Source organism: Antennarius striatus, chromosome 8 (assembly GCF_040054535.1).
Source record: "Antennarius striatus isolate MH-2024 chromosome 8, ASM4005453v1, whole genome shotgun sequence".
In the NCBI taxonomy this organism is placed as follows: Eukaryota; Metazoa; Chordata; class Actinopteri; order Lophiiformes; family Antennariidae; genus Antennarius; species Antennarius striatus.
The window spans coordinates 13,633,166-13,656,355 of record NC_090783.1 but is presented as its reverse complement, the minus strand read 5'-3'; the positions used below and the strand labels follow the sequence as shown (position 1 = coordinate 13,656,355).

General features: G+C 42.5%; 1 protein-coding gene and 2 non-coding genes across 3 annotated transcripts; 2 read left to right on the top strand and 1 right to left on the bottom strand.

Moving 5' to 3' along the window:
• Positions 1–100: 100 nt before the first annotated feature.
• LOC137600837 (ankyrin repeat and SOCS box protein 5-like) lies at positions 101–20,736 on the bottom strand. The gene is made up of 7 exons (XM_068322688.1): positions 20,538–20,736; positions 11,480–11,559; positions 2,612–2,719; positions 2,349–2,502; positions 1,714–1,848; positions 388–579; positions 101–299 (listed from the first exon to the last, which is right to left on the bottom strand). Exons 1-7 carry the CDS (start codon positions 20,653–20,655, stop codon positions 172–174), a joined length of 915 nt encoding a protein of 304 aa, XP_068178789.1. The 5' UTR covers positions 20,656–20,736; the 3' UTR covers positions 101–171.
• A 1,485-nt stretch (positions 20,737–22,221) lies between these two features.
• On the top strand, positions 22,222–22,294 carry trnat-ugu (transfer RNA threonine (anticodon UGU)). The gene has a single exon. It is a non-coding gene; the product is annotated as a tRNA-Thr (tRNA).
• A 554-nt stretch (positions 22,295–22,848) lies between these two features.
• trnak-uuu (transfer RNA lysine (anticodon UUU)) lies at positions 22,849–22,921 on the top strand. Its single transcript has one exon. It is a non-coding gene; the product is annotated as a tRNA-Lys (tRNA).
• Positions 22,922–23,190: the final 269 nt, after the last annotated feature.

Sequence of the window (23,190 nt, the reverse complement as noted above, 5' to 3'; positions counted from 1 at the left end):
GAGTACAGTGTGAAGTCTCCATACTGTTGAAGTGGACAAACTCAACAATATATTTTGAAATATAGTAATACGTTAAAAATGAAAAGTGGATAACAGAAGGCTTAGTACACTTAGATTTATTAGAGGAATGGCCGTTGAATTCATTGTTGTATTGCATATGTGCATATCTTCTTATGCGTAGTCTAGGAAGTTTGTGAGAGTGGGAGGCAGAGGAAGGTTTGGGAGCAGCTTCAGTCTGGATCGACCAATTATAGTCCTGATCTGGATTCGGCACAACTGGCAGAGACTCCGAGGAGAAACTAAAGACACAAACAGAATGATGTTTTACTGTTATGTAGTTCTGTCCATGAGTATTAAAAATGATAGACAAAGAGGGCAATGAAGTACCTTCAAATGTCATAAGCAACTGATGCAATTTTCCACCTGGAAAGGCTAATTCCACAGGTCTCTGGTTGTTGGTGTCTCGGATGTTGACATCGGCACCATAGTCCAGTAACAGTGACACCTGACCAACACTGTCCTGTCTGACAGCTGCATGCAAGGGACTGTCACCTTCTCTGCCTACATTGACACTGGCTCCTAGGAAGCAAAAGGACAAACACAAACTAGGAAATAGGCAGTCACGGACTGCAACATCCCGCGACACTCTTGAATACAAAACTTGACCTTGACGTACTTTCATAGGTCAGGGTCATCTAATAAAAGACCCATGATCAAACTAGTGCATAGACTAGTGCATATGGAGAAGGCCAGTGTGAGTAAGACCATAGATCAAAGCTAGTGCATAGGTAGATCAAAGCACAAACCGTGATCCACGGTCTTACACTGGCCTTCTCCCTCATCTTTCTATCCTATATGGTTTCTGAGTGTACAAAACTTGAAATTTGTGACCTATTTTTCTCAATGTCTAGGTCATCTCACTTTCATCCCTTTTGCCGCTCATGTAATGTGCTTTTTGTTTCATCTTTCTATCTGCAACAGTGGTGAAGATATTTGGTGGACAAACAAACGAACGAAAGGACAAACACACAAACACTGACAATCGCAATACATCACCGCTTTGAAGCGGGATGATCAGGTCTGGCATTGGTATCCTGACAGATCCTATCCTTCCTGACATACAATCACAAGTGGACAACTTGAGTTATACCATAGGTCTGAACCCATCCCTGACGTACATTATGTAGATATTTATAATCTGATCACTCAAACATCATTCAGAGTTGGCTGAGGTCAAATTGGAACTCATTCTTGCAATAGTGTGAACACTAATGTGTCCTGGTCAACACAAAATGACCACTTTCTGTACTAAATGGAACACTACCAATGATACCACCAAGTAACACATGTTTGGGATCTTATGTCACAATATAAGCAGTTGATGTACAGTATATGAACACGCTATTTTGACTGACTTTACCATTAAACTATTGACCACAATAACCCTGCACTCCTTCAAATATTAAAAGGTCATTAAACAGATATTTTAAGAGTTGATAAATCAAAACAAACATTACATTGATGACAAGGACATGAAAAAAAATTATTATATTGCAGCTTTAACTTTTAAGGAAGCTGGCAAAAGATGTTTGCTTTCTAGGCCACAAAAGCTCAAAACAATGGTTGCTCAAATAAAACTGTGGGGTGCTGGTCCAAAAACGCAGATGTTTTTCAGGTTGAAACAGTAAAAAAGTTTCAGTAAATGCAACACACCTCTGTGCAGTAGAATCTCTGAGCAGGTTGTCTGACTGTGTAGACAACTCATGTACAGAGGGGAGCCCAAGTGGGACACTTTGTAGTCTGGATCTGCTCCATGAGACAACAGGGACTCTACACACTGACTATTGCCTGCACACACACACACACACACACACACACACACACACACACACACACACACACACACACACACACACACATACACACAAACGTGCACACACACGATGATGGTTTTAAAATTAATTTTCTTTTAATAAAAGGCATCACATTAAACTATATCAGAAATGCTTGTGGTTTATAGACCAGGAAAGTTTTCCCTCAGATCTAAACAAAACAAAAACATTTGGTAGTGCTGCTTTTAGCCATTATGTGCCAAGCAGCTAGATTGACGTCTGAGGAGTTGAAAACATTGGTATGTATTTTCAGATGTTATCTATTTAATATACCTTTTATCAGTCTGTTGTTACTAATTTTGCCCTTTTGTTGATGTTTTAGTCTCTACATCCTTTTAAAATTTTCCCCCAATCACAATTTGGTGGTCTGAGATTGAGACACTGTCCATCATAAATGACAAACACACAGTCTAATCACTTCATATGCTACATATGAGGTATTTACACATCATTTACCTCTCTTGCAGGCTTCATGCAAAGCTGATGGGAAGTATGTGAGCGGCATGTGTGTCAGTGCTCCGTGCTGCAGCAGCAGTTCTATACAACCAACACTCCCAGAGGTGCAACAGTTATACAGAGGAGTAGCACCATCGATGGTGGCAGCATTCACCTAAAGAAACATACACCTAAAGTGTCACTGTCAGCTGCAGTTCATGACTGAGCTTAGGTTTTACACACATTAAAGATACAAAAATGGCGGTGATAAAAATTATACTTACATTTGCTCCAGCATTTATCAGTGCTCGGACACAAGCTACATGTCCCGACAGGCAGGCTTCATGGAGTGGGGTCACATGATCGATGGTGACAATGTTAGTGTGATATCCCTACAATTGACAGCAAACAAAATTATGACGTCAGCATTTAAGAGGCCTTGCTTCAGTCATGTTTCAGACCTTTGTGATTTATTCTTTCTTAACACATGTCATTCATTATTAATGTTGTCCTAATGTCTTGTATTGCTGCTACTAATAATGGTGGAAGGAGAGATGTTGGTTTTGCATCTTCTGGGATTTGTGACCAGAGAAAATCTCATACTGACAAATTGTGCAAGAAAATATTTAGATAATGTAATATATGGTCTCAACTGCTCACAAGTTTTTAACCTCATTATTACCAACAAGGTTATGTTTTCATCAGAATTTGTCTTTTGTTTTTTTTCTTAACAGAATATATAGAAAAAATATTTTGTGGGGCAACTTGGTGGTACAGTAGGTAGCACTATTGCCTCACAACAAGAAGGTTCCAGGTTTGAATTCTTTATGTGCAGTTTGTATGTTCTCCCCGTTTCTGCTTAATTATAGCTGGGTTTTTTAGCTTCCACCTACCCCCCAAAACTTGTATTTCAAGAAAATTGATTGGTTCCAAATTATCCGTGGGGGGGAGTGTGTGCATGAATGACATTTTGCCTTTAGCGTGGCTTATCTTCCATGATAACAAATTCAACAATTCAACACCTATACCTGAAAAAATATGGGAAAGGTTTCTTTTGCTAATTAGAATTTTTCATAAACTAACCATTATTATTTCCATGGCAACAATTTCATGTTTGACATGTTGAAGATAAGCTTTGCTTACAGAGCATCTTTCCAGAGAATATCAGAATAAATCTTGTAAACCATGTATTCTTTAATCATTTTGTGCCATCCAGCTCTATGCTGGGTCTTGAGCTTCTTCCGGATTATATGTCAGAGCTCGGCAACAAGAAGTGGCTTTTCCTATTTAACTGCTACTTTTAATTGTTTTTGATAATGTCTGCAGTTGTTTCTGTAGGTAATGGCTTTAACTCAGTGGTTCTTCACCTTGTTGGAGGTACTGAACCCTGCCGGTTTCATATGCTCACTCACCAAACCCTTTAGTTAAAAAAAAAAAAAAGGAAATTTAAGATATAAGCACAGTACATGTTTTACTGGTGTATTTAATGAATTGTGCATTATTGTCACCCTTTTCAAAGAACAAAACCAAGACAGTGCATGAACTCACATGAAATGACCTACCTGCAAATCAGTGTGACTTCTGCTGTTATTGAGAGACCAGTTCAGATATGCGTGGCTTCACCTTGGCAAGTGCTACTCTTATGTCATTTTCACAGAAAAGTCTGTTTCTTTTGCTTTCCATGCAGCTAAAGGAAGTGTTCCTTTATTTTTGCCAGTGCGACATTAGAGGTGCTCAACTTTACATTGCAAATCATGCAGAACACTGACTCCCATCACGTTCCGTTTTACAGTACATGTAAATTCACGTTAGTAATAATAATGGATTAGATTTATATAGCGCTTTTCTGGACACTCAAAGACACTTTACATTGGATCCATTATTCACTCACTCCTCCTTCATACATGGTGATGGTAGACAATGTGTGTAGCCACAGCTGCCCTTGGGTAGACTGATGGAGGCATCACCTGCAGCCAGCCTCCCATTACCCTTAAATCAGCGGTCCCCACCACCAATTCTCATTATTGTAATTATTATTTGATTGACGTGTTCACCCTTTTCTTGGAAATTATCAGGATTTCCCCTACATTGAATGCACTGATTGTAAGTCGCTATATTTCCAAATAAACCTCATCAATGCAGTCACTTGAATCAAGTTTTAAATATAATCATTTCTTACAATTATTTCATTTACAGAGAATTTGTGAAAAAAGGTAGTTTATTTATTGTCTGTTGATGTCTGCATTTTACATGAAACCACTGTGGACGATTTATAATTAGACGACAGCTGTCCTGGCATAATTAACAATTATCGAGCAAATGAAGACCGGTCCATTAAAATATTGTCTTAGATGAAAACGGTCTGTGGTTCAGAAAAGATTGGGGACTGCTGGTTATGAAGATTTTACTTGAGCACAAGCACAAGAATTGACGGGTTTTTCTCACATCGTGTTTGTCAAAAATGCTTTATCTGAACCGGATAGTCTTCTGAAATGAGTACCTGGCTCAACCCTAGTTCTTATCCTCCTTCCCCAACCACAGGATTCTCTGGTGGCGTTTCTCCATTGCTTGATAGGTACTTGGGCAGGTCAAGCTGCCAGTGACGTGCTGTCAGGGGAGGCAGGTGAGACATGGCCTCACCTGCCATCATAAAAGAAAAAAATGGTAAATGGAAAAAATAAATTAAAGGGTTATATTTATCCAGCGATGTGTCTTCTTTTCCTTTTGCTTTTCCCTTCAGGGGTCACCACAGCGAATCAATTGCCTCCATCTAACCCTGTCTTTTGCATCCTATTCTCTCACACCAACTACCTTCATGTCCTCTTTCACTACATTCATAATCCTCCTCTTTGGTCTTCCCCTAGGCCTCCTGCCTGGCAGTTCAAAACTCAGCATCCTTCTACCAATATATTCACTATCTCTCCTCTGGACATGTCCAAACCATCTCAGTCTGGTCTCTCTGGCTTTATCTCCAAAGCCTCTAACATGTGGTGTCCCTCTGATGTACTCATTCCTGATCCTATCCTACCTGGTCACTCCCAGAGAGAACCTCAGCATCTTCATCTCTGCTACCTCCAGCTCTGCCTCCTGTCCTTCCCTCAGTGACACCGTCTCTAGACCAAACAACATTGCTGGTCTCACCAGTTTTGTAATTTTCCTTTCATTTTAGCTGAAACTCTTCCGTCACACATCAGACCTGAGTCTTATCTTTACCCGTTCCATCCTGCCTGTACACGCTTCTTCACGTATTTTCCACACTCTCCATTGCTCTGGACTGTTGACCCTAAGTACTGTACTTACAATCCTCCACCTTCTTGATCTCTTCTCCCTGAAACATAACTCTTCCACGTGGGTCCTTCTTATTCACACACATGTACTCTGTCTTACTGCGGCTAACCTTCATTCCTCTCCTTTCCAGGACAAACCTCCAGCTCTCTAGCTTCTCCTCCACCTGTTCTCTGCTCTCACTACAGATCACAATGTCATCTACAAACATCATAGTCCATGGAGATTCCTGTCTAACCTCGTCTGTCAGCCTGTCCATCACCATAGCAAACAAGAAGAGGCTCAGAGCTGATCCCTGATGCAGTCCCACCTCCACCTTGAACTCCTCTGTCACACCTACAGCACACCTCACCACTGTCTTACAGTCCTCATACATGTCCTGCACCGTTCTAACATACTTCTCTGCCACTCCAGACTTCCTCATACAATGCCACAGTTCCTCTCTGGGAACCCTGTAATAAACTTTCTCCAGATCTACAAAAACACAATGCAGCTCCCTCTGGCATTCTCTGTACTTCTCTATCAGCATCTTCAAAGCAAATACTGCATCTGTAGTACTCTTCTTTTGGCATGAAACCATACTGCTGCTCACATATGCTCACTTCTGCCCTTAGTCTAGCTTCTACTACTCTTTCCCATAACTTCATCGTATGGCTCATCAGCTTTATTCCTCTGTAGTTGTCACAACTCTGCACTTCTCCCTTGTTCTTAAAAATGGGCACCAGCACACTTCTCCATTCCTCAGGCATCTTCTCACTATCTAAGATCCTGTTGAACAACCCAGTCAGAAACTCAACTGCCACCTCTCCTAGACACTTCCAAACCTCTATAGGTATATCATCAGGACCGACTGCCTTTCCACTCCTCATCCTCTTTAATGCCCTCCTCACTTCATCCTGACTGATCTTTGCTACTTCCTGGTCCACAACAGTCACCTCTTCTAGTCTTTGTTCGCTCTCCTTTTAAACGTTCATCAACTCTTCAAAGTACTCTTTCCATCTTCCTATCACACTACTGGCACCTGTCAATAGACTTACATCCCTATCCTTAATGACCCTAACTTGCGGCACGTCCTTCGATGTGTGTTATATAGTTATTTTCCATTTAACGTCACCAATTTTACATTATTTTTACCCAAAATTGCTGAATTTTCACATTCACCGCTAAAATAATGAGACAAGACCTTGCGGCGAGGCACCAGCCAGCCGAGCCTCACCATGGATTGTGCAATGGCTCGACTGACTGTGCTCGCGTGTTATACAATGAGACCGTAATGCTATTTCTGTATGTGTCGCTATTAAAATGCTCAAACACGTTTGCTCTATGAACTAAATTTCCATAGTTGCATGTGTGTAACGTCTTTCTGGAGTTGAGAGGTCCTGAAACCTCCGGGAAGAGGCACGCAGTTTTCCTGCCTCATGGTGGGGGGCGTTGGTGAAATCAGGGATTCGGCCGAGGAGTCTTCTTCCTTGGCCGCAGAAGAAGTGAGAGTAAACCACAATCTTCAGTATAGTCAGTGAGTCAAGTGCAGCCATTCATTTGTTTTCCGCTTGCCTTGCCTGCCTATAAAAATGGAGGATTACATATCTCTTCTCAAAAGTTTTTAGACACTTTTGTTCAGAAGGAGCTGCGCATGGACTTCATTCATAAGTAAACATAACATATCAGAAACGTGTAGGTAATATGCTTATTTGTGTTTTACAGTTTGTATGTGTACATAATTCTTCTATGAGACTTTAAAAATAACCCACTGACTGTTGCTTATTAAATGGTGAATAAACTACACTGTAGGTTCATGTTTGTAAACATCTTTATCTGATTATGACCAGGTTATGCTGGTTGTGCCGGATGTATAGTATTGAAAGCACTGGAGAAATCAAAAAACACGATCCTCACAGTGTTCCCCAGGTTCTCCAGGTGAGACAGTGCTCGGTGTAGAAGGAAAATGACGGCGTCATCCACCCCGATGGCAGGGTGGTAAGCAAACTGGAGTGGATCCAGTGATGAGCTCACCAGGGGGCATAGATGACAGAGGACCAGACGCTCCACGGTCTTCATAAGGTGGGATGTTAGTGCCACCGGCCTGTAGCTGTTTAGATCCTTGGGGTGCGGGGTCTTGGGCACGGGAACCAAGCAGGACATTTTCCACAGCTGTGGAACCCTTCCTAGCTTCAGGCTCATGTTGAACATGTGTCCAACAATCCTACACAGCTGGTCTGCGCAGGGTTTCAGGAGCCTGGAGTTGATGCCGTCTGGACCCGCAGCCTTCCTCGTCTTTATCCTCTGGAGCTGGTTTCTCACCTGGGACTCAGTGAGGGACAGGGTGGAGCAGGGGGACTGTGTGCTGGGGGGTCTGGGTGAGGAGGGTGGGTTGATTAAAGTCCCCAGAGATGAGGATGAGGGCCTGTGGGTGCTGGGTCCACAGCCTGCTCGTTAGAGAGTGGAGGACGTCGCAGGCTGTATCTGCGTCGGCAGAGGGGAGGACATACGCAGCTACCACAATTGGCGTGTGAGAACTCCCGCTGCAGATAATACAGCTGCACGACGACCGCCAACAGTTCAATGCCTGACAGCAGTGCCGCTCCTTCACAGTGATATGCCCAGGGTTACACCACTGATCTTTCATCAACACTGCCAGCCCTCCTCCTTTCCTCTTCCCGCTCTCCCTCATCCTGTCTGCCCGCACCAGATTAAATCCGCCCAGATGAACGGCCGTGACTGGAGTCGTCGCCCTCAGCCATGTCTCCGTAAACACCATGACGCTGCACTTGCGGAAGTCCCTCTGATGCCGGGTCATCGCCTCCAGCTCATCCATATTGTTGGGGAGAGATCACACGTTCCCCACGTTCCCTGCTTTGAGAAGCTGGTCATGGCACACATAAAGGACTCCATAGACATTACGGTGGACCCCCACCAATATGCCTACAGGAGGAACCGCTCCACCAACGACACCATCTCCTCTGTGGTCCACACATCCCTCACCCACCTGGAGAGCAAGGACTCCTACATCCGCCTGCTCTTCCTGGATTTCACCTCCGCGTTCAATACCATCATCCCCCAGACCCTGGTGCAGAAACTGTTAGAGCTGGGACTGTCTGCCACCACAGGGAACTGGGTCCTGGACTTCCTGGCAGACAGATCACAGACTGTCAGGGTCAACAACACGGTCTCCTTCCCCATCACCCTCAGCACCGGCTCCCCACAGGGTTGTGTGCTCAGCCCCCTCCTGTTCACCCTACTGACGTATTACTGCTCAGCAAAACACCTGAGCTATCATATTGTAAAGTTCGCAGACGACACAGTAGTGGTGGGACACATCCACAACCATGATGAGTCCAAATACAGAGAGGAGGTGGAGCGCCTGGTGCACTGGTGCAGACGCAACAACCTCTGCATCAACGTGGGGAAGACCAAGGACATGGTGGTGGACTTCAGGAGGAAGAGACACTCCCCTACCCCCTGCACATCGGAGGAGCAGCTGTGGAGGTGGTCTCCAGCTACAGGTACTTGGGGGTTCAACTCACTGAGGACCTAACTTGGAGCTGTAACACCTCCTACCTGCTCATGAAGGCCCACCAGTGGCTCTGCTTCCTCAGTAAGCTGAGGCGTGCTGGATTGGCGGAGTGCCGTCCTGAAGGCCTTCTGCAGGGGTGCGGTGGAGCGCATCCTCACCACCAGCATCACTGTGTGGCAGGGCAGCTGCTCTGCAGCAGACAGAAAAGCTCTGCAGAGGGTTGTGAAGGCTGCACAGAGGACTGTAGGGGGTGGCCTACCTACCACCAAAGAAATCTACACAATTATGTGTAGAAGGAGGGCCACCCACATCATGAGAGACCCCACCCACCCAGCACACAGTCTGTTCCAACTCCTATCCTCAGGCAGGAGACTACGGAGCATCCGGAGCAGGACCACCAGGCTGAGGAACAGCTTCTTCCCGGAGGCTGTTAGACAGCTGAACTCCTGTGGTGCTCTGTAGTCACCCTCACAACGCCCCGAGTGTCACCACAGACACACGGGGATCTGGTGCAATATGGTGCTTCATCAGGTGCAATGGATGGAGCACCCACATACTTAAGCTGCTACACTGTAAATAGATTTTGCTGTTCAGACACTTTTCAATTTACACTTTACAATTCTTAACTTTTCTCTGTTCTCCTATTTATCTTACGTTTTTAACCTATCTTTTCTTAACTTATCTTATTTATCTTATTTTATCTTATTTATCTTATTTATCAACCGGGCTTACTGGGACCTTCAGAGACATATTTCGTACTGTCATATGTAAACGTGTGTCAGCATGACAATAAAGACTCTGATTCTGATTCTGATTCTCTGATTCTAATTCTGATTCTGATGATGATGGACGGGGGGACGGGTCTGAATTTCCTCCTCCTGGCCCGGCGAGCAGCTCCGGCACGTTTCCCCCACTTCATCCTCCTCAGCTCCCGGGGGATGTCGGGTTTCTCCTGGGGCAGCACCTTGTTGCTATGGAGCGCCAACAGCTGATCCCTACTGTAAACAATAGGGCCCTGGCTGCGTACGGGGTCCACAGACACAGTCGTGACCATGTAAAACAGCATGAAGACCAGCGCGAGTACAACATATCTGGTCTCCATGGCACACTACTTAGCAACTACTTAGTTACTAAAAAAAAATAAATGAAAAAGAACTAAGAAAAAACAGTTAAAAAGAAAGAAACGAAGGCCGTGGTGGGAGAGCTGCCGTAATCAGTCGCCACTAGTGCAGTGGCATCTTGAATTACCAGTGTCAGTGCCTCACCAGCCATGAACCTCACCGCACGTCACTGCAAGCTGCTAACCCTTTCTGCCACAGTTGCTGTCTCTCTGTGCAGCCCACTGACTCTCCAGTCACCACCATACTTTCCTGGTTGTCACCCGGTCTGTTCCTAGAAGTCACTGTATGAGCCACTTGAAAAGTGTATTGATACATCCTTGGATGCACCAAGATACAATAATTGAATTTACACAAAAGTAAAATAAAACAAAACAAAATAAAATAAAAATAAATAAAACAATATGCAAATAGGCAGTGTTTACACGTGTAGACAATCTTCAATGTGCTGTTGATGAGGCTTTCAATTTCAGGGTCCTTATTTTACTCAAGCATCCAGAGACATCAGAAAGTCAATATTCAAGAGACATTAAGGAAATTGATCCTGCATAACTTATGTAATCCTGAAATTTAAAACACATGAATAAAATTATAACTATTTAATTTGTGAGGAGTATTTTAATCAGTCGTTACAATTTAGCTGAACTGGCATATATTTGAAAGGAAGGGTTGGTTATTTCTGTATTTTCCTTTTCATTGATATGAAAGAACCAAAAGTACTGTAGAAATTAATTTTGTGTGGTACATAATACTATATAAAGTTGCATATCTTAATATAGTTGAACAATAAAACTAATGTTTGTGGATTTAGTCTTTGAAAATCACATGTGTGCAGAGTGAAGAATATACTTTAGAAACACTCACTCAGAGGTACCCCTCTTGAATGAAGTCCCTTTTTTTATTATATTTGAACAATTTAAAATTTTGTGAAAACATAATAAAGACGATGGTAATTTATGATTTGTTGACCTCATTGATTTACATTTCTGCTTCTATGTCCTGTTTATGTAACAGGGGAAAAAAAGAACAATATCAAAGTACTTTCATTTAAATGCAACACCAAAAGATTCAGTAAAGGTGAACTAGTGACTATGCATACTCCCATCCAACTTCACCTGACCCATCCACAGTGCAAATACTACTAATGCTACAACAGAATGGTAGGCAGTTCAACACATCACTCAAAAGTACGCAAAAGTATGTGTGTGTTTGTGTGATTAAAAGCATTACATTACCTGAGCCAGCAGAGTGTGCAGGGCAAGCAGTCGACCCTGGGAAGCTGCTTCATGTAAAGGGGAGCAGTCTGCCCAAGATCCTGAAAACACACACAAGGGAAAATGGTTCTTATTTTTAGTGTGTTTATAATGCTCACTAGCAGAGACACAATTCATGTAACCCAACTGTAGGTTGGAGTCAGTCAATCAGTCATCTTCAGATTATCACTGCTCTATCCGCAACAGCGGGTCATGGGGAGCCGGAGCCTATCTCGGCAGCATAGGGCGTGAGGCGGGGGACACTCCAGGCACGACGCCAGTGCACCGCGGAGCCACACACAAAGACATACAACCTAGGTTGGAGTCCTTCTGGTAAAGTACCATTGTTTGGTTGGTGTCCCTCCGTCGGCAATTTCGGTAAATTCCATTTAGGTTTAAGTCCTTCCGATGGAGATTCGGTGAACGTGATAAAGTGTTTAATTTAATATTGTATTGTATGAAATGGAAAGTGAATTTGACTGAATGTGATGAATGGGGATTGTGTGAAATGAATGGAGTGAAAGGTCAGGGACAGGGTGTGATGTTTGAAAGGCTTAAGAAAGAAAAAAAAAGGTAAAAATGGTTTAGACAGGGTTAAACCAAGAGAACCACTGACAGCTCAGGACAGCGACAGCGACAGGGGAGACAGTGGTTCACAAAATGGCGGCTGCAGAGTGAAAATCAGATACCTGGGGTAAACTGTTATGAAAACTTGCCAAAATAAAGATTCACTAAATTCCAGCCAAATAAGCAAATTAAACAGTTGATAGATTGGACAAATGGTCTGTAAATCTGATTGAAGGTCTGACGAGACCGTTTTCTGATCTCAGAACAATGAGCTTGCAAATAATAAATGTAATAAAATAAAGATGAGACTTTTTAAAACAAGTCAAGGAGAGGAAGGTCATCAAACTGGGACTGAGTGTGGGGGAGGTGATAAAGGTGAGATCTGCTGGGTGGTAATTGGGTGTCACGTGACTGACAATGACGTGTCTTGTACCATGTGGCGTCTAGCTTGAGATCCTATGCCTGCCCACCGTGTGGGCAGGCACACTATGAGCTATTGTGTGATCTCTGCACTTTATTTATGCTGTTGTGTTTGTCTGTACAGTCGTGTTTATGTCTCTTGCCCTTATACCACAAAAATATTCCTATGTGTTTTTTTAGTGTGAATGCTATGTTGTCTAACTGTGATAGCTGTATGTGCATTCTTGTGTAACGTATGCCGTACGACTGAACATGTATTTTACAGAGGTAAATACATTTCCTGTAGGATTAATTAAGTTTTCTTTATTCATTCAAGTCTTAAAACAGCTTTTGAGAAAAGAGTGACATTGTAAAAAATAGAAGATGATTTGAAATTCACTCGAGGTGTGATCCAAAATTGTGTGTCCTTCAAATTGTGTAGAAAACAGCCATGTCCAGTGTGTGGCGTCCTGGGTGGTGGGCGATGGGCCCTCCTGCGGCAGCCAGAACTGATGAACAAGGATAATAGTTTTACTAAAGATAGGGAGGCATTTTATTTTGAAAACAAGGGTAACATTCCATTCGAGAACAGGCCAATTCAAAGCAGGGAAAAAGAAGAGAGGGCGAGAGAGATGTTGCCACTTCTATGACAAATACCAAAAGAAATTTACTGATATAGAAACTGACTTAAGAAAAATAGAGTTGCATTTCGCTCAAGCTCAACCGTAAACTAACAAGACTAAAACCAAGACACAAATGACTCCGTGTCCCAAACTGGGCAGGAAGATGTGCACTTGTGTGTCCCATTTCTCCCAAACAGATTTACAATGTGTATGAGGCTGAGGTGATGACATGGTCACACCTGAACTCATACACCACGATGCTGGATGACAGTCCAGTCTACACAGATGCTATTAGCATCCCACGTTGAGTTCCAGATGATTATAAATTGACCAATCACATTGCAGGTGAGAATGAATGGTACATTGAGTCAGCAGCACACCCTCGTGACACAGGGGAGGAAGAAGATACCCCGCCACACATGTGCAGTGGTAAGACTTACTGTCAGATGCCCCTGAGAATCACTAACTCCCTATGAAAGTTTAAGCTGTCTGAACCGCGGCAGGTCTGAATGGTGTGGGAGCAGGGAGACCATTCGGACCATTTGCCAGAGCCTTGTTTAACGTGCTGAGACGAGTTTCCAACACCCTGTGGGAACACCTGGTTCACGTCCCGATCCATCACGCACGCACACAGTTACAATATCAATTCCATTTATAGGACATGGGTGGCGGTCTCAGTTCTTTATTCACAGGATGAACCAGAACCGGAAACCTCATTCCAACCAGAACTGGAAACCACATTCCAACGCCCACAGAGAAGGACGGGCGGCTGAGCACCCGTCATGATCTAATTGGACCAGAAAACATATCATCTCATGCAAATTCCTTATCTGAATTGTATAAAAAAAACACCCAGCAGAAAGAGATAGTGTTCTTCTCAGCTGCACTGTTGCAAGACCCGTTTATTGCAGGCATTCAGGGAACTTGGGGGAGCCCGGATATTTGTATCAGACTTGTTGTCAGGAATAAACTTTTTAAACTTATGACAATCTTCTAAGTCTCCTACTTTACCTCAATAACAAGAACCCACGGAATAACGAAGCCTTAAGACTACACTGCTTCAGTATTCACCATTATGACATATAAGCAAACCTTGGTTTTCGAACACTTAAGATATTGAACAAATCGGAATTCGATCAAAATATTCTGAATTTTTTTGTCTTAGAAGTCAAACAAAATTTCGAAGTCGAACACGAAACGAATGCCTTTTTGGGGCAACCGTGGCTCAGTGGTATTGCGGGTTGTCCAATGATTTAAGATCGGCGGTTTGATTCCCACTTCCTCCGAGTCATTTATCGTTGAGTCCTTGGGCAAGACATTTTACCCTCCTTGGCTCCAGTGGGGCACTCGCTGGTGTGTGAATGTGTGATTGTTCTGCTGGTGGTCGGAGGGGCCATAGGCACAGATTGGCAGCCACGCCACCGTCAATCTGCCCCAGGGCAGCTGTGGCTACACCACCAAGTATGGATGATGAGTGAATGAATAATGGATCCAATGTAAAGCGTCTTTGAGTGTCCAGAAAAATGCTATATAAATCTAATCCATTATTATTATTATTATCATTATTATTATTTCTCGCTGCCAAGCGCGAGAAAAGTCGAGAGAAAACGTAATGTGCTTTTTATTTTAGTTTACTGTTTCAATAATTTTTCCTTTAATTTGCGTTCCATTGCCTATATGGTATGAGTTACGGTACCGTAAACTTCTGTCCAAAAGACGACAGTAACTCGTACCTTAGGGTAACCTGATTACGTCAATGTTTTTTTTTCTTTCTTTCTTTCTCGTGTTTGCTCCTTTCTTTTACATTTCTTTGATATGTCTCATTACTATACAATTTGATATATAAATTACATTATGAAATAACACATTACGTTGAAAAAAGGCAGTTTTCTAGCGTCTTGGAACGGATTAAGACCATTTACATTATTTCTAATGGGAAAAATGTATTTGGAATTCGAACAGCCTTCCGGAACAAACTGTCTTCGGAAACCGAGGTTTGCCTGTATTAGAATAATATTTTGATGAACTTCTCATGATAAACATTACTCCCTGCATTTTTTTTTTTTTACTGACTTTACTTTTCCACAGTTACGTGGGTGTTGGAGCCTTTTATTTCAAGGTAAGGAACATGTTAACAGATCATCAGAGGGCCAATACAAAGACACAAACAAAAGAGTTAAGTTTACACAGATTTACAATTTAGATACAGCAGTTTCATCACATACAGGTAGTCGTCGACTTACGACCTATGCAACTTACGACCGATCGACTTTACGACCACAATGTCCGGGTAACGCGGGCATTCCCTCCAGCCACAGTACTCATGCTCTGAGACTCCCGCGCTCTCTTCAGTCACCACAGCGCACACACGCTGTTCAGTCACACTGTGAGATCAATAGCCCAGCCCACTACTGATGGGCTGGGCTGCTTAGGAGGCTGTGACGGAGAAATGTATGAATGGCGTATGGGAAAACTGTCAAGCGTTACGTGAACTCTTCTGCTGGATTTGAAAGTGACGAAGAACTTGATCAGATTCGAGAGAAAATAGTTAAACTGGCAAAAAACCTCTCCTTGGACAACTTAGGAATGATCGCGCTGTATGAAGAACTGATCGCGCTGGAAGAAGAAAGAGTGGAAGAGAGAAGAGAAGCAGAGAAAGAAGAGGAGGAAGCAGAAAAAATGTTCACCACCAAAGGCTTGTCAGAAGGCTTTTCCCTGTTAAATAAACTCTGTGCACACTTTGAAGAAATGGACATAGAACATAGAAACATTTGCAAGGATTGAACGGATGGCAAACGACGCTTTCCGTCCATATCGTGAAATTTATGAGGAGAAAAAGAAGAAACGAACAATTCAGACAATTCAGCTCACAATGATTATGAAAAGATCGTCTCCCGCTCCCACCAACCCACACGCTGCCCCAGCTGACGATCCGGACGACCCCCAGCCAAGAACCAGCGCTGCTGGATTTAATTTTTACTTAAAGGTCTATTTACGACCAAGTCGAGTTACGACCGATCTGGCGGGCCCAATCACGGTCGTAAGTCGACGACTACCTGTACTATATTTCTTGAATGTGGGAGCACACACACACACGCACGCACGCACACACACACACACACACACACACACACACACACACACACACACACACACACACACACACACACACACACACACACACACACACACACACACACACACACACACACACCTCTAACCACTTCATCTCTCTGCAATTGATAATCCAGATTGCCAATACCAGGAAAAGGGTTGGAGGGTCAAGGAATTAGATAACAGAACGGAATTTGGCATAATATAAGCAGTAGAGCAATATTATCTGGATGTCCCTTGCTCTGGGAACCTGGGTAGAAAATCTAATTTTAATGTGCACAGTCAAAAGCATGTCAATATCTTCTGTCCAACTTGCTATGAAGCCTATTACTGTTTTTGACAAGGAGTATTATTTTTATGTAATTAAAGGTGAAATGTTATGTGACAGTTTATTTGTGTGCTTCATGTCGACTCTTCAAAGTTTACATCACTGTGAACAGCTTTCAAAATGCACTGTCTATTTACTGTCAGAGTAGGCTTGTGTTGAATTAAAGGATAATATCTGCTCCTGAATCCGCAGCAGGTGTTCAACATTACTCCCTTTGGCTATATTTAGTTCTGGGTAGTCTTTCCCAGTTGTGGCAGCAGTATCTTCAACTCAATACTCAGTATTATATAAACATACATAGTCTAATCTACAACTTACACATATCTCCATCGCCCAATGGCACATCCAGCCAATAGTAGCAATAAGACATGCAGAATAAATTGGTGATCAAAACTGCTCACCCTTCACCTGTCCAGAACTGTCTGAGTGGAAGGCCCCCTTACCTAAACTGCTAAGAGACTGCAAATGTTAAAAATAGCGAGTAGCAGGCTTACTTGCTAAGCGAAAACAGAGTTGTCTAAGTGACTGACTATCCCTGTCACTGACTCTGTTATTAGCTACCGAAAAAAACGTGGTTAAAAGCCTCTGTTACTAGACAGAGTTTTTGAGTCTTTTCTGTTCCAGGGCCATATTATGATGGTCATGACTGGTATGGTTGTTGTCCACAGAAAACAGAAAAATCTGTCTGCTGCGTCTGTCTTGTAATATTTCATTTTTCTTTGTTCCACAGCTGTCGACATTGTTCCCTCTTTCCATAATGTACATATTCTAAAGGAATATTCAGAACATTATAAAGGTTTCCAAAAGAAGGCATTCCTCCACCAAGGCTGAACAATCATTAACGTCTTTTTATCTTGCTTGGCCCAAACTCTACCCTTCCACCTTATTTTGTCGAAATCAGTTCAATACTTTTATCTTAATCTGCATCTGCAACAAAAATTCAGAATATAAATTGTTTTCTTTCAGGACCCATTATTCAAAAGGTTCAGAAATCTGTACACTAGTTTAGAGAAGTCCGACTAAAAAGCAAACCACCTTAGCCTCAACCCCTAAATACCCTGCAACTCTTCTCATGCTCATGAATAATTTTAGTTTTCTCGGAATTTGTTGAAATCAGTCTTCACTGCAGTTTCACTGCAGTGAAAATATTACCACAAAAATACAGCATACAGAATGGTGGAGGTGTTTAGTGCAATTTCCTCCGGGATTACTAAAGTATCTATTTATCTATCTACAATGTTTACTGTTCACATGTAATTCTGTCACTGCTAGCTACTATGGGTTGGTATTGTATGAATTAACTTTCACCCATAAATTAAAATTAAGATTTAAGTATGCTTTATTGATTCCCATAGGGAAATTATTAGCACACTCTAGATCACACTTGTTAGTTCAATCACATGCATATTAGTGTGTACAGGTCCGTAACACAAAAACACAAGGAGCCTGTTATTTACATTAGTATGATGGAAAACCTCAGTGGTTAAAATTAATTCAGGAGAGGTATAGATGTTAAAGTTGCATTACAGCATTATAATATTTTATTTAATTTATGTGTTGTTTTTATGTTCCTAATTATTTCTAGTCTAAGGGAATAGTATTTCTGTATTTAGAGTAGTGATGTTCATAGGTTGAGGACTACCTGTAATGCAAACTGTGAGGTTAAATTGCTTTCTATTTTTTTTCAGCTGCTTGACAGTTGAACACTGATTTTTCTTAAAACAGGGAAAAACAGACAGATACAGGCAATGAGCAGAATGGCATAAGTAATATGGAATTCAAAATCTAATCTTAATATGCACAGTCAAAAGCATGTCAATATCTTCTATCCGACTTGCCATTAAGTGTATTACTGTTTTGACAACTGTTACTGTTTTGAGTGCTACATTTGATCTGCTACTCTGTATGAATAATAAAGTTAATGTCTCTATAGGATCACTCATCTAAGGACAATAGGATATATCAGTTACTTTACACAAACATATATGCTACATGTTTTATTGGTTTAAAGTTTAATAGTCGTCTTGCTGCTTTATAACAATAGTGCTAGTAGTCGTAGTAGTAATACTAATATTAAAATCAATTGTAATAATAGTAATAATAATAATAAAAAATAATAATAATCTCACCACCTATATATTTTAATAAACTCACTTGAAAACCTCATGCTGTCACGCTTTTTAACTCCACCTGTCAATCAAGCACCCAACCAATCACAGCGCCCAAGCAATCACGGAGCATCTGCCGGAACAATATGGTGTAAGGCATCGGGCAGCGAGGCTTTTTGTTGTGATTACGCCTTTCGTCCACACAACAACGCAGATAATCGAGACGAAAACGCTAGCCAAATTCCCGGAATGCCTTGTTGTGTGGATGCTGTAACCGAAACTTTTTCTATCCAGGGGTCGTCTCCCTGCGACGAAAACCGCTGTGACGTTAGTGAATTTTCACACGCCCTGGTCTGAGTTGTTACACATAATAACATGTTGATCAACGCACTTATGCTGATACGTGTGGACATGGCCTGATTCAGGCAGTGGTTCGGTTTGTACCGCGTGTTTTGACAGCAATATAGGGCGGGTAAATTCTAAAGCAGGGGAAATATCGTCAAAATAAAAGAAATCACCTAAGACCTGCCACAGTGGACAAAAATGTTGTTCTTAAATAAAAACCAATTATATGACCCAAGCATAATGGATGGCTATACCTTAACGTTACAAAAGCATAACCACTGTCCATTAACCAACACCAACCACCTTCCCATCACTGTACATGCTTACCGTATTTTCATTTTCGTCATGTCCAAATGATAATTTTCCATACTGCCTGTGTGTGTGTGTGTGTGTGTGTGTGTGTGTGTGTGTGTGTGTGTGTGTGTGTGTGTGTGTGTGTGTGTGTGTGTGTGTACCAATACATTTATTTTCATATGTTTGGTATGAAGTCTGATATTATTGTTGTATCGTGGAATTTCCATGGGTTCCCGCTAGTAATAATAATAATAATAATAATAATAATAATAATAATAATAATAATAATAAGCCTGCTGACCTACTGCATCACAGTATGGTACAGCAGCAGCACCATGGAGGACAGGAAGAGGCTCCAGAGAGTCATGAAGGCGGCTGAAAAGATCATTGGCTGCTCTCTGCCCTCCCTGTCGGAGATCTACTCCTCCCGCTGCCTCAGCAGAACAAGGAACACAAAGCAAAGGACAAATCCCACTCCGGTTCAAGCCTGTTTGACCTGCTGCCCTCAGGCAGACGATACAGGTGCCTCAAAACTAGAACTAACGGATTCCACGACAGCTTCTTCCCGAAAGCCATTACTCTGCTTAACTCAAGCACGCACTGATACCCCCCACCCCCCACGCACAAACACACACACATATACACACACCCACACACCCACACACATACACACACCCACACACACCCACACCCACACCCCCACACACACACACACACACACACACACACACACACACACACACACACACACTGTGCAATTCGGGAACATGCAATACGCCGTGCTGGGCATGGCGCTTCTCGTATCATGTATACACCTGTAAATAGTCGGCATTCAGCGTAACGTTTGTATATACTTGTATTTGTTTTGTATTTATTATTACTCTTTCTACTGTTACACTATTGCACTGTGAGGAGTTGCCCAAATCTCATTATACCATATATAGTGACAATAAAGGCTTTCTATAATAATAATAATAATAATAATAATAATAATAATAATAATAATAATAATAATATAGTCTTAATCCTCAACATTAAGAGCATAACAGAGCTGTCATGCGTTCACAACTTCAGCATCATGTCAATGTGTATGCCCCCATGAACAAAATGTCTTGCCACCAGTCTGTCCTTAGCAAATAAATTGCAGGTACGGCATCGCCTTGTATAAATGTCGACCATGGCATAGCAGCATAATCTGTCTTTAATAATCTGTTTTTTGTTGTTGTTGTTGTTTCTTAACTACAGCAACGCAGTGTACCGACCTTGACTAGTCAGAATACCCCAGCACGCCTTCTTTTTTTCCGGGACATGCTCGGCTCTTGATTCTCGCTTAGCTCTTTTCAGAGACTTTTTCGGAGCTCCCGACGGAACCCCTGTCATGATCCACAAACGCTTACCGATCAAATCCCATTTACTGCAGTAGAGCGCATGAAGCAGGACAGAAAGGGACTTCGACAATCTGATTGGTTGAACAGCTTTGGCGTTGTGGCAGCTGTTGTTGTTTTTGTGTCAGGCACATGACTCAATCACATGGGCACCCACGTGGGAGAGACTATTTTTGTCCTTAAAGCGGACAAAGACTGACCTACACCCAGCATCAGCCCTGTTTAGAAAGTTGAATGGATAGATAGATACGGATAGATAGGGTAATTCATTTATCCGGAAGGAAATTGTGTTATCCAAGTAATTAGCGTTGATAATGAGCATCTAATTTATGTCACCAGTATCTTCTTCTTTTCCTTTCGGCTTTTCCCTTCAGGGGTCGCCACAGCGAATCAATTTCCTCCATCTAGCCCTGTCCTTTGAATCCTCTTCTCTCACACCAACTACCTTCATGTCTTCGCTCATTACATCCATAAACCTCCTCTTTGGTCTTCCTCTAGGCCTCCTGCCTGGCAGTTCAAAACTCAGCATCCTTCTACCAATATATTCACTATCTCTCCTCTGGACATGTCCAAACCATCTCAGTCTGGCCTCTCTGACTTTATCTCCAAAACCTCTAACATGTGCTGTCCCTCTGATGTACTCATTCCTGATCCTATCCTTCCTGGTCACTCCCAGAGAGAACCTCAGCATCTTCATCTCTGCTACCTCCAGCTCTGTCTCCTGTCTTTTCTTCAGTGACACTGTCTCTAGACCAAACAACATCGCTGGTCTCACCACAGTTTTGTAAACCTTTCCTTTCATTTTAGCTGAAACTCTTCTATCACACATCACACCTGACACTTTCCTCCACCCGTTCCATCCTGCCTGGCCACGCTTCTTCACCTCTTTTCCACACTCTCCATTGCTCTGGACTGTTGAGCCTAAGTACTTAAAATCCTCCACCTTCTTGATCTCTTCTCCCTCTAACCTCACTCTTCCACTTGGGTCCCTCTCATTCACACACATGTACTCTGTCTTACTGCGGCTAACCTTCATTCCTCTCCTTTCCAGGACAAACCTCCACTTCTCTAGCTTCTCCTCCACCTGTTCCCTGCTCTCACTACAGATCACAATGTCATCTGCAAACATCATAGTCCATGGAGATTCCTGTCTAACCTCGTCTGTCAGCCTGTCCATCACCATAGCGAACAAGAAGGGGCTCAGAGCTGATCCCTGATGCAGTCCCACCTCCACCTTGAACTCCTCTGTCACACCTACAGCACACCTCACCACTGTCTTACAGTCTTCATACATGTCCTGCACCGTTCTAACATACTTCTCTGCCACTCCAGACTTCCTCATACAATACCACAGTTCCTCTCTGGGCACCCTGTCATAAGCTTTCTCCAGATCTACAAAAACACAATGCAGCTCCCTCTGGCCTTCTCTGTACTTCTCTATCAACATCCTCAAAGCAAATACTGCATCTGTTTATGTCACCAGTATAACGCCTCGAATGTTTTGTGGGCCCTAGGTCATTCCAAGTATAAATAAATCAATCGGCATCGCTCTTCGATATACGGCTCCATAGCTCAGGGGTTAGAGCACTGGTCTTGTAAACCAGGGGTCGCGAGTTCAAATCTCGCTGGGGCCTATATTAAGTTTATTTTTCCCCGAAATACGGTATTAACAGTTACTGTATGTGCTTGTGAGAAGCAAGCTTGTTAATATTAATAAACTATCAAAATCGTCAATAGAAAGAACAGCAGTCGAAGATATCGACGCTTTCTTGAAATAATCTCCTAAACCATTTTTTGACGCCAGATTTTACAGGAACCACAAAAAAATTGACCCATTTTTTGATCATTTAGATTATATAAAGAAATCACTTTCGTGAAAAAGACCGGTACTATTTTAAGAGGGTGACGAATATTGGTTAGGTGTGTCATGGCATATGATTTTATGCTATCGTGTGGGGGCTGATACAAATATCAATCAAAGATATGACATCATTCTTTGTGTGTATTAAATATTCTGTATATGTATACATACAGTATATACACTTAGAAACACACATGCACGCACACCCACCCCACCCCCCCACACACACAAAGAAACGATTTTACCTTAACTGGAACTTTTGGAGCTATAACAGATATCACTTCACTTTAAAGTACTAATACGGTAGAAGACACTGCGTCGTTCAGAGCCCGGATAGCTCAGTCGGTAGAGCATCAGACTTTTAATCTGAGGGTCCAGGGTTCAAGTCCCTGTTCGGGCGTTAACTTTTTTGTTGCACACGCTATTGCAGGCATGCACATACCTTACAAACAGTAAATATATGGAAATAAAGTCATTCATTCATTCAATTATTCATCTTCCTACCCGCTTCATCCGCTTGCACGGGTCGGGAAGCCGGGGCCCATCCCAGCTGGCATATGGCGGAAGGCGGGGCAAACACCGGGCGCTACGGCAATGCACCGTGGTGTAAATAAACAGAAAAACATTTTTAAAAACAAAAAACACCGTAAACCTTGTTTTGTACAGCAA